The sequence below is a fragment of the Balaenoptera ricei genome, chromosome 19 (genome assembly GCF_028023285.1).
Source record: "Balaenoptera ricei isolate mBalRic1 chromosome 19, mBalRic1.hap2, whole genome shotgun sequence".
Taxonomy (NCBI): Eukaryota; Metazoa; Chordata; class Mammalia; order Artiodactyla; family Balaenopteridae; genus Balaenoptera; species Balaenoptera ricei.
The window spans coordinates 8,657,771-8,674,689 of NC_082657.1; the positions used below are offsets into that span (position 1 = coordinate 8,657,771).

Genomic DNA, 16,919 nt, shown 5'->3' on the forward strand with positions numbered 1-16,919 from the left:
CAGATCTGATTCTCCTTGCACTAGCCCTGTTTCCTTCTAAAATAAACAAAAATAACCATTTCCATAGCTGTGGGTGGCCCCCAGGGTTGGTGGTATCCAGCCCGCTGCCCGTCCTGACGCTCCAGCGTGCCGCAGTGATGGAGACTTTAACGACACTGACACAGGCAGAAAGCTCTCCTGAGCATTATGCTTGGGAAGTGGTGCCCCAGGTGGTAGAACTCAGCTAGGAATATTCTCTGGGCCGTGGATTGCTGGTAGACACAGAATGTCTCAAGTCAGGAGGATTGGGCAAGATGAATATGCCTCGGTCAGCAAGTTCCTCGGGAGGGGCAGGGATGACTCAGGAAGAGCAAGAGGAAGAGGCAGGCGGTTTTGACATCCAGCCGCAAGAGAGGGGGTACCACGGTGGAGCTGGGGACAGGCTGTGCAGAGAAGGGAAGTGTCTGTTTTGTTTACTGCTGTATCCCTGGCGCTAGAACAGGATCTGACACAGAGGACCTGAGAATGAATGGACAGGGCCCAGAGAAGGACCAGACTTGCCCCCGGGTCACTCAGAGCGAGCAGTGTCCCACACCCATTCCCAGCACCCTATGTGATCACCCAAAGGGGGTTCCTCACCAATCACGACATCCACAGGCAGCTGGGCCAGCAGGGACCCGATGGGGGTGAGGGCCTCTGAGCTGTCCAGGGCCCCCTGGTCCCGGAGGTAGAGGATGGCCGTTTCCAAGCTGGTTGGTGGGGGGGGCTCAATGAAGGGAAAGGTTCGGGGGTCCCCCACGCTCATGCTCTTCATCTGGAATGAGAACCAAACCCTGTCAGGAATGGGGAACACATGAGCCACTGTGGAACACTGGGGGACTCAGGGATCACAAACTTGTGATACTTTAAAATGCGCAACGTCAAGGCCCCTTGTACAGAAGCAGGGAAGGAGGGCCGTTATCTGTCTGTCTGCCTAGCAGCTCTTCTCCACACCCTTGCCATGGAGCGAGCAGACGATCTAAGCTGGACCAGTTGAGGTTTCTCAGCCCCTGGTCAGAGCGACTGACTAAGGAATGAGCACATGACCTGAGCTGGGCCATTCAGAATCCTTCCCTGGGACTTTGCAGACTGGAGCTGAGAGAGAGAAGCTCCAGCATCCTCTCTGGTTGTGAGGGGCCAGGATGGAAGCCCAGAGCTATTGTGGTTAGTTTTTCCACTGCCTGGAAATTAGCCCATTCACAGCAGATGGAGAAATCCTTAATTTTTCCTAAGCTAGACCCCCACCCCCGCAACATGGACACACAAATCCGTAAAATCCCCTTTTCTGCTAACAACAGTTTGAGTTGGGTTTCTCTCACTTTTGACCAAAGCATCCCGACTGATCCAAAGGCCCAGAGGGGTAGCAGGTCATGGGGAGGAAGCAGTGAAACAGGTACCATCACCAGGCCTGGCATGGCATAGGGAAGGAGCACCTCTCTGGTGAGTGGATGAAGGCAAGGCCGGCATGCGGCTCACGTGACCATGAGAGGGTGAGAACAAGGCTCAGAGAGCCTAGGGGTTCAGCCAAAGTCTCTGCGTAAGGTGCCCTGCTCTCCTGGGCCTGATCTGGAGGGCACCGGAAGTTCTGGCATCCACCCAGCAACCAGTGGTACCACCTTCCTCCCTGCTCACGAAGCTGTGGTGTTGTCTGGGAGATCACTAATGCTCATTAAAAGACCTGTGAACTAGAAGCTCTGGGTGAGGGGTAGGGCACGGATGTTTTTTGTTTTTTTAAGCGCTCTCGTGATTCCAACGCATAGCTGGGACTGCGAATCACTGCTCTGATCCAGTCGGGCGATGCCACGCCCCCGCGGACAATTACAGGTCACAGAGTGGACACGTGACCCAGTTCTGCTGACAAGACAGGATGGGAGACCAGCCAGGGGGCTTCTGGAAAAGGTTCCCACGGCCTTAAAAATGAGACCCACAAATTGGGAATTCCCTGGCGGTCCAGTGGTTGGGACTCCGCGCTTTCACTGCCGTGAGCCTGGGTTCAATCCCTGCTTGGGGAACGAAGATCCTGGAAGCTGCTTGGCACGGCTAAAAAAAAAAAAAAAAAATGAGATCCACAAAGAGGGGCAGTTCATCGCCTCTGCAGCCAGATAGTAAAGAAGGAGGAGGTGCTGCCCATGGCTACCAGAGCCAGGTGGCATTCATGAGGCACGCTCTGGAGCTTGAAGCCTCAGATGGAATCCGGGCTCTGCCACTTGCCAGCCATACCACATGGATCAAGCTACTTAACCTCTCTGCATCCTTTTTCTCATCCATAAATTGGAATAAGTTTACCTACTACAGAGATTGTGTGAGGAGCAAAAGTTATATACGTAACTCAGGCACCTAGAACAGAGCTAGCACACAGGAAGTACTAGGTAAGTGCTTTTCATCATCATCATGATCATCGTCATTAGAACGGCTGCTGACAAGCTGAGGCTGGAAAGCTAGAAAAAACCCTGGTCCTTTATGACATCACCATTCTATTTAAATAACCAAGCCTGGGGACTTCCCTGGTGGTCCAGTGGGTAAGACTCCACGCTCCCAGTGCAGGGGGCCCGGGTTCAATCCCTCGTCGGGGAACTAGATCTCGCATGCCGCAACTAAAAAAAGATCCCACGTGCCGCAACTAAGACCTGGCACAACCAAAATATATTAAATAAATAAATAAATATTAAATAAATAAATAAATAACCAAGCCTGGAATTTCCCTATCTCAAGGTTTCTTGTTATGTGAAACGGTACGTTTTCTGTATTGTTCAAGACAGCATTTTTCAAACAGCAGGTTATGTGAGTCAGAACTCCATGACATGGGTCACAACTGGCATTTTTTTAAAAGGAAATCAAATGAACAGAAACAATCAGTGTGCATCACCCATAGGAAAGGGGGCTGGTTCATGCCTCTCTCCGACCTGGGCACGTGTGAGCCTGAGGCAGATGCCACCTGCTGTTCCCCACTTTCAATTTCTGCTTCTTCCTGAGCACAGAGACTACACTTCCCAGCCTCCCCTGCAGCGAGGTGTGGCCACAGAACTGAGCTCTCACCAGGGTGAGTGGAAGGGAAGTACACTGCTTGTGGACACGGCCCTCACACCCTCCCAAACGTAAGTCCCACGCTCTCTCCCCATTGCTGGCTGACACACATGATGAAGAGGCCCCAGGGAGATGACGGAGCCATGAGAGGAAAAAGGCCCAGGTCTCTGAATAAAGGAAACTGCCCACCAACCCAAGGACTAACGTTCTGCTGTGTTGGCTGTTATGTGAGTGGGTCTATTTGTCACAGCAGCCTAATCTAAGCAAAACTAACTACTGAGATACGAGCCATGACATAAAATGTACTGAGAAACCCTGGTTTTTTGTTTGTTTGTTTTTGTTTTAATAAATTTATTTATTTTTGGCTGCGTTGGGTCTTCGTTGCTGTGTGCGGGCTTTTCTCTAGTTGCAGAGAGCGGGAGCTACTCTTCATTGTGGTGCGAGGGCTTCTCACTGCAGTGGCCTATCTTGTTGTGGAGCACAGGCTCTAGGCGCACAGGCTTCAGTAGTTGTGGCATACGGGCTCAGTAGTTGTGGCTCACGGGCTTAGCTGCTCCACGGTATGTGGGATCTTCCCGGACTAGGGCTCGAACCCATGTCTCCTGCATTGGCAGGCAGATTCTTAACCACTGCGCCACCAGGGAAGCCCAAAACCCTGGTTTTAAAAGCCACTTCTTGGGGCTTCCCTGGTGGCGCAGTGGTTGAGAATCTGCCTGCCAATGCAGGGGACGCGGGTTCGAGCCATGGTCTGGGAAGATCCCACGTGCCGCGGAGCAACTAGGCCCGTGAGCCACAATTGCTGAGCCTGCGCATCTGGAGCCTGTGCTCCGCAACAAGAGAGGCCGCAATAGTGAGAGGCCCACGCACCGCGATGAAGAGTGGCCCCCGCTCGCCACAACTAGAGAAAGCCCTCGCACAGAAGCAAAGACCCAACACAGCCAGAAATAAATTAATTAATTAATTAATAAAAAGAAAATTCACCCATTAAAAAAAAATAAATTAAATAAATAAATAAAAATAGATAAATAAAAGCCACTTCTTTTTTTTTTTTTTTTTTTTAAAGCCACTTCTTGATGGATTTTCTGTTACAGCTGAAAGCATTCTGATTGAGTCACAAGGTTCTTCCCATGACCCTGTGGATTTGGGGGGATAGTTCTCCCCTCAATACAGGATCTGACATTTGGAAGGAATGAGCTCCACTCAGTGGCCTGGCCAGCCCTGCCCTTCCTGACCCTGAAACCATGTCTAAATGCCTCCTGGGTTCCTCTCTGGCACCAGCACTCAGGATCCAGTCCCCTACCAGCCCCTGCCTCACCTGCAGCACCAACGCATCCAGGGCGACCCTCCGAATCTCCGGGACAGGGTAGGGGGCGAAGGCATCGTAGTCCGATTCGGCATAGAGGCGGAAGCAGACACCAGGGCCCGTGCGGCCCGCCCGGCCCTTACGCTGCTCAGCACTGGCCTGACTGATCCAGAACTCCTGCAGCCGCTGCAGTTTGGCCTGCGGGTCGTAGCTCATCTCCTTCACCTTCCCTGGGTGCGCAGGAGGGTAGCAGGGAGGGAAGGGAATGTGTGTGCAGGAGCCACGTGGGCCCTCCATGCGCCTGGCCCTCTACCCAGCTGTTCACTCACTGACACCCTCACTTACTCCTTTGTTCCAGTAACACTAACTGAGAGCTTACTCTTGGCCCCACCCTACCATTTTGTTAATGTATTCTTTAGTTTCCTCATTCACTTATCTTTTCATTTATTTTCTCAAGCCTTTTCTTACTCAGAGGTTCAGTCATCCAACATAAAATTATGGAATCTTTTGTCATCAGTGGCATCAGATTCAATACAATAAGATAACCGCTGACATTTATTGAGCATTCAACCTGTGCCAGATACCAGCCTCAGCCCCCAAATATATTAACTTCTTTAATCCTCACAACCTGAGGGAGGTGCTGTCATTATTGCCATTTTACAAATGAGCAAACTGACGCACTGAGAGTCACACAGCCGGCAGTGTACCTGCAGGCTGGCCCCAGTGTCTCCTCGCCACTAGGCTATGCTGACTTTCCAGAGAACAGTCTAGTTGGGAAGATAGACAATAAATAGATTAAGATATATAAAATATAATGCCCATACTATGAAGAAAAATAAAGCCTCATAAGGGAAGTGAAAGGAGATCACTTAGATAAAGTGAACAAGTGGGCTTCTCTAATGCGGAGACATTTGCACAGGTCCTGAAATAAGGTGAGGGAGTGAGCCGTGTAAAAATCTGGGGAGAGACAGCTCTCAGCAGAGACGATGGTAAGTGCAAAGGCCCTGAGGCAGGCGCAAGCTAGGAAGGCCTGAGCAAGATTAAGATGCTGCCACTGCTCCACAGCCCTAAACACTACCTCCTCCCTGCTGTGGTCCGGAGTTCCCTCACTACATGTGCACAGCTCCAAACCCCACACTTCTCACCAGATCCTTGAGGTAGCTGGGGGGCAGCGCTTACCAGAATCTACGACAAAGCGGATCCCATCAATGGTGACTGAGGTTTCAGCGATGTTGGTGGAGAGGATGCACTTCCGGACTCCAGGTGGGGCCACGTCGAACACCTGGGGTATAGTGAAGAGGCGGCATCAGTGCCTTGTCTTTCTCGCACCCCAGGCCCTTTGCACAACTAACTCGGCACTTACTAACCCACGTGTCCAGTGGCCTCCTGGATGTCCCATGGGCACCTCACAGCCATATGTCTAAAACAGCCTCAGCACCTTCTACTGAACCCTTCCCTACTCGGGCCCCCATCTGAGAGATGGCTCATCATCTACTGCAGCACTGGGGCCAGAAACCTGGGCTGTCCTGGGTGTTCCCTCCCTTCTCACCCACCCAGCCACACCTGATCGTCTTGAACATCTCATGAATTCACTCCCTCCTCCCCAAACCCACAGCCCCTGCCCTGCTCCACGCCCCTCCTTTCCCACCCCAATCCCGCTCCAGCTTCCTCCCTGGTCTCTAGTCTCATCCCCTCCCATCCAGCCTTCACATGCAGCAGAGGGATCTGCTAAAGCACAAACTGGCACTGCCCGCCACCTTGCTCAGAACCTTCCCATGACCCCCCCCCCCAGTGCCCTCAGGACAAAGCCCACCACCACACTGGGTCTTCAAGGTCCCTGGTGGTCTAACCCTGCCCACCTCTCCAGTCCCATCTCTCCTGAATTCCCCTTCACAATCTGGACCCAGCCACTTTGAGTGCAGTTTCCCAGCTGTCCCATCTTTCTCTCACCCCAGGCCCTTTGCACAAGCCCTTCTCATGGACCCAAGAGACAGCCAAGCACAGTGGTTAAGAGTGGCTGTCAGCAACTGCAGCCTGCAGGCCAAATCCACCCTGCCACCTGTTTTTGTAAATCAAGTTTTAATGGAACACAGCCTCACCAGGTCAGTCTACAGCTGCTTTCTACCTGTAATAGTAGAGTAGTTACGACAGAGACCATAGAGCCCATAAAACCTAAAAATTTGCCCTCTTCACAGAAAGTCTGCCAACCTCTGGTTAAGAGTATGGGCTCTGGTACCAAATTACCAAGTTCTACGGCCTGGCTCTGCCAATTATGTGACTTTGCATAAGTGCCTACACCTCAGTTTCTGTATCTGTTGAATGGGGACAACAGGACCTGGCAGACAGGGCGGCTGTGAAGATCAGAGGCAACGAGTACACAGAGCTCAGGACTCCGCCCAGCACAAAACAAGTGCTCCACACACTTCAGCTGGGACACGCTTCTCCTTACCCCCTTCCTAGAATGGGGCTTTCTCAGGTCTCCACGTGCAGAGTCCCTTCCTCCAGGAAGCCTTTCCTGAATCCAACAAGACTCTGCTCTCAGAGTATCCAGAGTTCTCCTCTACCACTTGGGGGATTGTCAATTACTTGTCTATCCCCCCTCAGCAGACCAGCAGCTTGAGGGGAAGAACCATATCTCAGCTCCCACTGTGTCCCAAAGAGGCCCCTGGGAGCAAGGGGGGCACTAAGGAGGTGCTCAAAGGTTGTTTCTTAAATCACTAAACAACCAAGTCTGACCTGAAGGGATTCTTCCGGAGGTGATTATGGCAGTCAGCCTCCAGGACAGCCTGGGGGAGTCTCAACTCCCGGGATTCACACCCTAACCCAGTACCTTCCCCCTGAACAGGGCAGACCAGGTTAAAAACTAAGGGATAGGGCTTCCCTGGTGGCGCAGTGGTTAGGAATCCACCTGCCAATGCAGGGGACACGGGTTTGAGCCCTGGTCCAGGAAGGTCCCACATGCCGCAGAGCAACTAAGCCCGTGCGCCACAACTACTGAGCCTGTGCTCTAGAGCCCGCAAGCCACAACTACTGAAGCCCATGTGCCTACAGCCCGTGCTCCGCAACAAGAGAAGCCACCGCAATGAGAAGCCCACACACTGCAACAAACAGTAGCCCCCACTCGCCACAGCTAGAGAAAGCCCGTGTGCAGCAATGAAGACCCAACGCAGCCAAAAATAAATAAAATTTAAAAATTTAAAAATAAATAAAAATAAATAAATAAAATAAAACTATCTACTATCTGGGAATTTAAAAAAAAACAAAAAACCAAAACCAAAAAAACTAAGGGATACTGTTTTCATCATTTTTAGAAATGATGGTTTGTGATTTCCAAAGCTAGGTCATAAAAGATGTTGTGGCTTCTACTTTGGTCTCTTGGGAAGAGCCAGCCACCATATTGTGAGGCCACTCAAACAGCCCCCTAGAGAGGCCCCCAGCCAACAGCCAGCTCCATCTGACAAGATAATCCTCCAGCCCCAGTTAAGCCTTCAGATGAGAGCATCCCCAGCTGACATCTGACTGCAACCTCATGAGAGTCCCTGAGCCAGAACCATCCAGCTAAGCTCCTCCCAGATTTCTGATCTACAGAAACTATGTGAGATAATGAATGTAACAGTAAACGTGCTGCTAGGTTTGGGGGTAATTTGTTACACGGCAATCAATAACTGAGACAGTGACCCAAAGGCCTCTCTCCCAGCACCCTTCCATTCCAACCAGGCGGTCTCTTCACCTTTCCCCACACCCCACTCACAGGTTCCCACCTCCAGGCCTTTGCTCAAGCTGGTTCCCCCCCACCTGGACTGCCTTCCTCCCTCTTCTCCTACTCAAAACCCTCCTTGTCCTCCAAAGCTCAGCTCCAATGCCTCCCACCTCATCAGGAACTCAAAGATGGGAGCAGCCCCTCTGCAGCCCACAGCCCTGGCTTGTGGGGTCACATCAGTCCTGCATTAGCCGCCCTCAACCCCTCCTAGACCCGCATCTGCCCCACACGGCCTGGCTGCACGCGCCACCTTGTCCTGGTCGGCCACAGAGAGGGCACTGTGCAGCGGCAGCACCGCCCAGCGCTGGGTGTGGCTGGCGTAGGTCTGGGCGGCCTCGAGCACGGCGCTGATCTCCGCCATGCCACTGAGGAAGACCAAGAGGTCACCCCGCTCCTCGGGTGGGTACTTATTGTCAATGGCCTCCAGCACCCTGAGGAAGGGCCGCGGGTCCAGCTTCTCCGACTTGGATGTTGTCGGCTCGGCCTCCTGCGGCTGGTACACGACCTGTGAGGAGACAGCCCCAGGCAGGAGCATACCTTGTCACTCCAGCTCCCGAGCAACGGGGCGGGGAGGTCACAGGCTGACAGAGAAGACACAGATCAGTCAGGCAGCAGACAGCACACTCAAAGACGATCATTTGAGGAGGATGTAATAAAAGGTCAAAGTATCAAGGTAATTGGAAGGTTTCTGGGGTGCTGGTAATGTTCATGTTTTTTAATCCGGGTGCTGGCTCTACACAGGTATTTAATTTGTGATAATTAATTGAGCGGTACACTTGTGATATGGGTACTATTTTGTATCCAGAGTGTAACTCCAACAAGAACAAAATTTTAAGGGGCAGAGTTGGGATTAAAACTCTAGAAATCACTTCTCTGAAAGCATCCTCACTGTTTCTAATGGCTACTTAGAAGACAGACTGATGGGCATTTAGACCCAGAAACCACAAGGGACAGTGCATCTCCTGGTGCTAGGAACCTCAGAGCTCTTAGCAATTCCTGGGCCCAAAAACAAGAGGAAGTAGTGGTTATCAAAACCATAAAGGAGAGAGCTGTGTGGAGAGACATCTCGAAAAGGAGCTGTGACTTCGGGTGAGGGTCACAGTTCACTGGAGACCTCGGGGGAGGGGGCTGACTCTCCTTTTCCCACTGGTCAACCAGAAGGCAGAGGGGAAAGGGGTCCGTTTGTGCCTCCCAGGGAAGACAGGAAGGTGGGGAAGGGACAAGGAGATCTGGAAGGGCAAACAGAAGCTATCAAGCACAGGGCCATGTCTGTCTGTGAGTGGGATTCAAGTCCTGGCTCTGCCACTTCTGAGATACTGCTAAACACCCTGTAATGCACAGGGCAGCCAAGAATTATCCAGACCCAAATGTCAAAAGCGCTGAGTCTGAGAAACCCTGCCCTATGAGATGGTAGAGCAATGAGAAAAGAGGAGCCTGGGTCCCTGAATGACCACGTAGAACAGAGCTGCCCATCAGCCTGGACCAGCCGCACTTGGCTGGCTTGGGTTATATAAGAAAAATTTATTTCTATGTTATTTCAGCCTTTAAATTTTGGGGTCTCCTCTAACAAGCACTTAGCACTCTATTCAGCACACTGTAAATGCTCCAAAAACAGCAACTTTAAAAAACAGAGAGAGAGAACATCATTAATCAAAGAGATGGGAAACAGAGAAGGAGAGAAGAGAAGGGACATGTCCAGGGTGGCCAGAGACCAGGTGGGAAGTCTGGGGAGGGGGGAGGGGGGCACCGACCGTGATGGGGAAGAGCCTCCCGGGCACCTGTACCACGGGGGCATTGCCGAAGTAGCTGGAAAAGAGCGAGATGTTGATGGTGGCGGACATGAGGATGACCTTGAGGTCAGGTCGCTGGGGCAGCAGGCGCCGGAGGATACCCAGGAGGAAGTCGTTGTGGAGGTGCCGCTCGTGGACTTCATCCACGATCAGGACCTGGTACTGCGGCAGGCTGGGCTCCCGCTGGATTTGCCTCAGGAGCAGCCCCACTGTCAGGAACACGATCTTGGTGGCCGCCGAGCGTGTGCTCTCAAAACGGATCTGGTAGCCGACCTGGGGGTGGGGGGCAGTGGGAGCGTGTGGTCAGGAGAGGACCTGGGCCTGGGCCACAGCCCCTCGCCCTCCCCAAACTGAAAATCTGAGCAAATGTCCCACATCAGACTCTGGAGTCCAACAGGTTTGGGTTCAAGTGCCACCTCTGCCACTTAGTGCTGTTGACTTGGGAAATTCCATCCCACAGATGCATATTTTTTCCTCCTAGATGCTGTGAGAATTACACGTGCTAATGCACATACAGTACTTGGCACAGAGCCTGATGTATGATACTAATTAATTATAATAGTAATGCTTAACCTTTCTTTGAGTCCTTTCTATGTATCAGGAACTACTTTAAATCTTTATGTATATCAACTCACTTCATCCTCACAACTACCACACAATATAAGCGCTAGTATTACCCTCACCTCAGAAATGGAGAAACTGACACCAGTCATCCAAAGTAAAACCGCTAAAAAGTGTTATTGAGAGGAAATGTATCTTAACCCCTACTTCACATCATACACACATTGATTTCAGATGAATTACAGTCCCAAATGTAAAGGTTTTTAGAAAAAAACAGAACATCTTCATGACCCTAAAGTATGCAAAAATTCCTTACACAGAACCCAAAGAGTGGCAACCATGAAAAGAAAATGACAGACTGTATTATATTTAAATGAAAAGACACCATCATCAAAAGACACCATTCAGAAAATGAAAGGAAACTCACAGAATAGAAGACAAGATTTACAATACATAAATTCCACAAAGGCCTCATATCCAGATTCTATAAAGACATATAAATCAAGAACAAAAGCACAGAAAACACAAAAGTGAAATGGGAAAAAGACTTGAACAGACCCTTCACAAAAGAGGATCTCCAAATGGCTAATACATACATGAAAAGGCACTCAACGTCCTTAGTCATCAAGGAAACACAAATTAAAACTCACAATGCAGGGACTTCCCTGGTGGTCCAGGGGTAAAGAATCCGCCTTCCAATGCAGGGGACACGGGTTCGATCCCTGGTCGGGTAACTAAGATCCCACATGCCGCGGGGCAACTAAGCCCTCTCGCCACAACTAGAGAGAGAAAAACCTGCATGCCACAACTAGAGAGAAGCACGCGCGCCACAAGGAAAGATCCTGCATGCCTCAACAAAGATCCTGCATGCCACAACTACTACCCAACGCAGCCAAAACAAAACAAAACTCACAATGCAAATTAAAATGTGGTATCACTACAGACCCACTGGAAAATCTAAAATGAAAATGATTAACCATAACAAGTATTGGTATGACCCAGTGATCCTACTCTTAGATATATACCCAACAGAAATACGTACCAAAACACACCAAAGGGCATGTTATAGAATGTTCATAGTGGTACCATTCACAAGAGCCTAAAACTAGAACTCTCCCCAGTTCCCATCAACAGTAAAAGGAACTAATACCTGTGGTGCCTTCACAGTGGAATACCATACAACAGTGTGAATGAATGGTGTACATCTACATGATAATACTATAGGTGAGTCTCACAAAACTAATACTGAGCAACAGAGGCCATAATTGGCAATAGTGAGCAAGAGAACATACTTTTTGATTCCATTTATAAAAAGTAAGAAAAAGAGGGACTTCCCTGGCGGTCCAGTGGGTAAGACTGTGCTCCCAATGCAGGGGGCCCCGGTTCAATCCCCGGTCGGGGAACTAGATCCCGCGTGCATGCTGAGACTAAGAAGTCCACACGCTGCAACTAAAAGATCCCGCGTGCCGCAACTAAGACCCAGCACAGCCAAAACAAACAAACAAATAAATAAATAAATTTTCAAAAAAGTAAGAAAAAGAGGAGAAAATAATCTGTGACATTCTATCACTAACGCAGGTCTGATAATCTAGCACTAAAATGACAATCTATCCCTAAGAATAGTGATGACTCTTGAGGCCTCAAGGCAGTAACTGGGAGGCGAAACGAGAAGGTTTCTGGGGTGCTGGTAAGTTTGATTTTTTTACCTGAGTGCTAGTCACAAAAATGCAGTCAACTTATGAAAATTCACAGAGTTATATACGTATGATACGTGCATTCTTCTGTATTGAGAGTATGATAACTTCAATAACAAAAATGTTTAAGTGGCCGAGCCAGGATTAGAACCCTAGAACTCCTTAGTAGGAAGCATCCTCATTCTTTTTTGTGACTGCCTAGAGGAAGACTGATGAACACCGAGGCATTTCCGATTTTTGACTGTTAAAGCGCTACACTGGGTAATGTTAGCGCCTCTGTCATTTGGACCATCTCCAGGCCAACTGATAGATAAATTTCTAGAAGAATCATCACTGGGTCAAAGGGTAAGTGCTTTCGTAACAATACTGCCATAGGGCAACCAACTTATTCCGCAAGGTCACTGGGAAAAACCGGAAACCTGTTCTGTCCCACTCACCTGTGAGCCATACTGACTGAGGCTCTCAAAGCCAACCCGCTTGGCCAGTGAGATGCAGGCGATTCGCCGGGGCTGGGTGCATGCCACGTGACTGAAGCCAGCGGCCAGCAGGTACTGGGGCACCTGAGTGGACTTGCCGCAGCCCGTGTCACCTGCCACCACCACCACCTGGTGCTCCTTCAGCGTCTGCAGGATGCGGTCCCCGTACTGGGCAATGGGCAGCGCCACGCGCTCACGCTGCAGTTTGGCCAGCCGCCCAAACGCCTGCTTCTGGCCAAAGTCCAGGTAGTGCAGCAGGGCCTGGCGGAACTCAGACACTCTCTCCGGGGCCAGGCGCCTGCCTAGCCCCCGAGAGCGCCGAGTGTCGGGGCCAAGGACGGAGAGGTTGATGCGGTAGCGTGGGTCGTAAGCGCGAGGTAGGTCGGCCAGTGCCGGGATGCTGTGCTTGCGATGCCTAGAGTCTTTCTCCTCCTTGCTGGCGGTCTTGAGATTCTGGAATCTCTGCAAGCGTTCAAAGAAGGTCCAGAACTTCTGGCACTCCTCAGAACCCTGCCGGATATAATCCTCATCACCGAAGAAGGCGTCCTCGAAGAGGCGACGTGTCTCTGGACAATTCCAGTCCCATTTCTCTGGGTCCTCTTCCTGATGGGGAGCCGGGGGTCGGTCTCGGGGACCCCTGCCCTCCCTTGTTCTGGGAGGCGGCATGCCGTGGCTAATCCCAGTGTTGTCACAAAACTGGCCTCAGTTCTGATCACCTGGACCAGATATTCTCAGCCATTCCCCACCTCCCGCGGTGAGAGGCCAGTGCCTGCAATAAGGAAGCACTTTCCCTTCAAGGAGCTAATTTCCTCCTCGGGGGTGGGATAGGATCACGGCAGGTGCTGGCAGAGTAAACGGCCTGCGGCCTGGGTCAAGCTGGTGACACGCAGGGCACCTCATGACTCCTGTGGTGAGCTCTGGGATGGACACAAGTTCATCCTGGGATTTCGGGCCCTGAATGTTTGCGGGAGAGAAGAGAGGACATTCATTCATTTTTAGAAGCATTTACAGAGAGCCCGCTGTTTCGCAAGCACCGGACTAGGGGGAGGGTCAGCAATGAGTAGGAGCACGGAGTCCCACAGGTGGTCATTTCGCCAGACTGGACAATCCCGAGATGGAGGCTGCGGTAAAGGAAGCCCAGGGGGCTGCGGCAGCCTTCCTTGACCATGCTAGAGAGTCAGGGAAGGATCCCCGGATGAGGGAATGTTTGACCTGAAGGAAGGAAAGTCATGTGGCCAGTCAACAGCAGAACGTGGTCCTGAGAGGTAATAACATGAGAGAGTTGTGGTCCACTGAGTTTCAGGACCCCTGGGAACCCTTTGAAATCAAGTGCACAGTTTTGCAAGTGTTGCATTATGTATGTTTTGTTTTTGCCTGCCCGGCACTTCTTTTTTTTTTTTTTTTTTTCAGAAAAACGTATGCACTTTCCTTTGGAGAGCAGCCCTTGTTGGAATCCACATGGTTCCCACTGCCTTTAAGTTAAGAGAATTCCTACGGGTTGGGCAAGTGACAAAGGCCTGGCCAATCACAGTAGCCTACTCCCCCTTTAACCAGTGACTGGTCTGAGGAGTGGACACATTGGCCCGAGGAGGGCCAATCAGGGCCTTTCCCTGGAATTTACACTGTTATTAGGAGAGAAAAGCTTATTTACTGTGGCTAAGCAAGGACAATATAAACAGGGATTTGTCTGCAGTAGCTCTTAAATAGTCTTTCCTAGAAATCTATCCTACAGAAAAGCCTGCACGTGGGCACAATGAGGCACACACAGGATGGTCAGCGAGCAACTACAAGGAGAGAAGTGGAAGAGGGACGGGGAGAAGCTTGGCATCATCGTTTAGTGCCTGAGGCTTAGTTCCCTCCAACCCTCCACTTCATGGCTACACAAGAAAATGTCTTCTTCTTAAGGTTTGGTTTCTGACTCTTAGCTGCATAAGTCCTAACTAACAAAGCACATCCCCTCGTATGTGCAATTTTCTGGAGGGAAGCCCATCACTCAGATTCTTAAAAGAGTTTATGATCTTAAAAGGGTCCCGAGACTTCCATGGTAAAGACTTCATGGTCAGGCAGATCTGGGTTTGAATCGCAGCTTTATCATTTATCAGATGTGTGACCACTGGCAAATTAAACCCTTTGCGGTTTTCTTCATCTATAACATGGGGACGATACCCATCTCAAAACACTGCAATGTTTATCACCTAGCCTGGCACAGAGAAGCTAAACAGGTAACTGGTACACAAGTCCAGTGCTTTCTCTGCACCATGACTAATAGCGAAAACAGTGAGAGGAACCACGGGCATATAACCTGGGCAAAAAATTTACACTCAAATGGCCACAATTCACCTTGGTTCATTAGCAGTGCTTTCACCTACTCTGCCTTCAGTCTCTGAGGGCCATCACAGAAGAGTCCAGAGGTTCCATCTCTGTAGCCTCAGAGGGACCCAGACCAACCCTGGGAGTTATTAGAGCCAGGGGAGGGTTTCAGCTGAAGAACTTGAGAACTGGCAGAGCTGCTTCCCACAGAAGCAGTAGCCACGTGTGGGGATGTAGCCACGTGTGGGGATGTCTGGGGAGTGCACATCACTTCCTGGTAAACACCTGGGCTGCGTGATGCCACAGCACCTTCAGAGGGAATTCCTGTTCTGGAAGGGAAGGAAAAGGCCTTGGAAGACTGCCGTGACGCTGAGCCAGTGTTCCTCAGAAAAAGGCAGGGACAATTAGATGGAGGAGAGCATTCCTCCCAGACTGCTGACTGCCTATCCTTGCACGTGGGCCAGACTGAGAGCACCCTCATGACTCTCAAGGAATCCATTCTCTTAAGACTACCTTTTAGACTTCTTGGATCTACTAGTTTCTCTGTAACTGTGTCTCGGACCATCTCTTGGTCTCTGGGCCTGTGTCTCCTAGGCTTAAGGCTTTTCCAGGTTTTCTCTGCTTCCCTATTTCTCTCCTGTCCGGCTCTCCGTCTTCAGGTCTCTTGTCTTTCTTGGTCCATCTTGCTCACCACCCTCATCTCTCTTCCCTTTCCTTGCCTGGTCCCATCTCTTTTCATTTATCTAATGTGCTCCCATTCTGATTCTGTTCTTTAGTCTGATTTTCTCTCCAACTGTCTTTCTCGAACTGTCCATTCGACGCCACTCCACTTCAGTTTTCCATCTGACTGTCTCATTTTCTGTTTGAATCTTTTTTTCTGACTCTCCGTTTTCGTCTCTCTCCATCACTCTCTTCCTCCATCCTGACTCTCTCATTTCTCTCCACTTCTCCCTAAAATTGTGTCACTCAGTTGTCTGAAGCTTTAACAAAGCTAACATTTACTTCGGGCTGACACATGTATCAGGTACTATTCTAAATCACTCATATATATTTATATGCATACATACACATCATACACACATATACACACTTTTCTCGCAACCCTCGTTTTCCACTCTCATCTTTCTACGTTTCCCTCCACTTCCCAAGTTCCCGGTGCGATCACATTTCTCTCGTAGTCCCTCTGAGCCTCTCTCGGTAGGACCCATCAGCCTCTTGCCCTCGACCTCTCCAGTCTTCAGCTTCCCTCCTCTCTCAACCTCCCCGTCTCTCGGTCCCCCAGTTTCTCGAAGCTTCTTTCCGTGCCTCCATTTCTTTCAGCCTCTCTGACCCTCAGGTTCTCTCAGGAACGCTCAGGCTCCACCTCGGTCTGTTTCTCCCGGCTGCTCGGCCTCCTCCAACACACTGCCTCATCTCGGGATTTCCCTCCCCCCCTCAGCTCGCTCCCAACATGTTCCCGGACCCGATCGGACTCCGGTCCCCGCCGCCACCGCCTTGCGCAGCCGCCCCACCCCCTCACCTCGTTAACCGCCGCGAACGCGTCAACTTCCGGACCGCAGGATCCCTCACGAGCCCGAAACCGGTCCTGCGCCTGCGCACGCCATCCTCACAGCCCAGCCCCGCCCCACTGTAGACATGAACCAGTGAGCAGCTGCGGACGCCCAAGACTCTCTCTGCGCCTGCGTACAGCACGCTCAGGCCCCGCCTCGCTTCGGCCGGAGCCTCGGGTGACGCTGCGCCCTCTAGGGGTCGGTGGAGGCGTGACGGTGGAGACTTGCTCTACCTTGCGCTAGAACAGCTAGTACTTGCAGCTGGGGATCGCCCGGACGCTGGGGTTTTAGCCGAACTAGGAAGCTGGCCGGAGCCCAGACACTATTAAAACAGTCCCGTTATTTACTTATTATGATTCATAATTATTAGTACATAATTCTATCAATGTATAATTCACGCTATCAACTCACTAATGAATAATACAACTCAACT

The 16,919-nt window shown here is 50.8% G+C and overlaps 1 protein-coding gene across 2 annotated transcripts in view; it reads right to left on the bottom strand.

Annotated features, from left to right (window-relative positions):
* DHX34 (DExH-box helicase 34) overlaps positions 1–16,919 on the bottom strand; it is a 36,805-nt gene that overhangs the window by 10,691 nt on the left and 9,195 nt on the right. The window contains exons 1-7 of one of the 2 annotated variants that reach the window (XM_059903643.1): positions 16,456–16,543; positions 12,588–13,580; positions 9,857–10,168; positions 8,356–8,610; positions 5,525–5,627; positions 4,358–4,575; positions 619–793 (exon numbers count right to left, since the gene is read on the bottom strand). In XM_059903643.1, the coding sequence (XP_059759626.1) occupies positions 619–793; positions 4,358–4,575; positions 5,525–5,627; positions 8,356–8,610; positions 9,857–10,168; positions 12,588–13,292 (1,768 nt within the window). In that variant the 5' untranslated portion in view covers positions 13,293–13,580; positions 16,456–16,543. Of the gene's footprint in view, positions 1–618; positions 794–4,357; positions 4,576–5,524; positions 5,628–8,355; positions 8,611–9,856; positions 10,169–12,587; positions 13,581–16,455; positions 16,544–16,919 lie in introns of those variants that run through there. The other variant, XM_059903644.1, reaches the window with a different exon arrangement.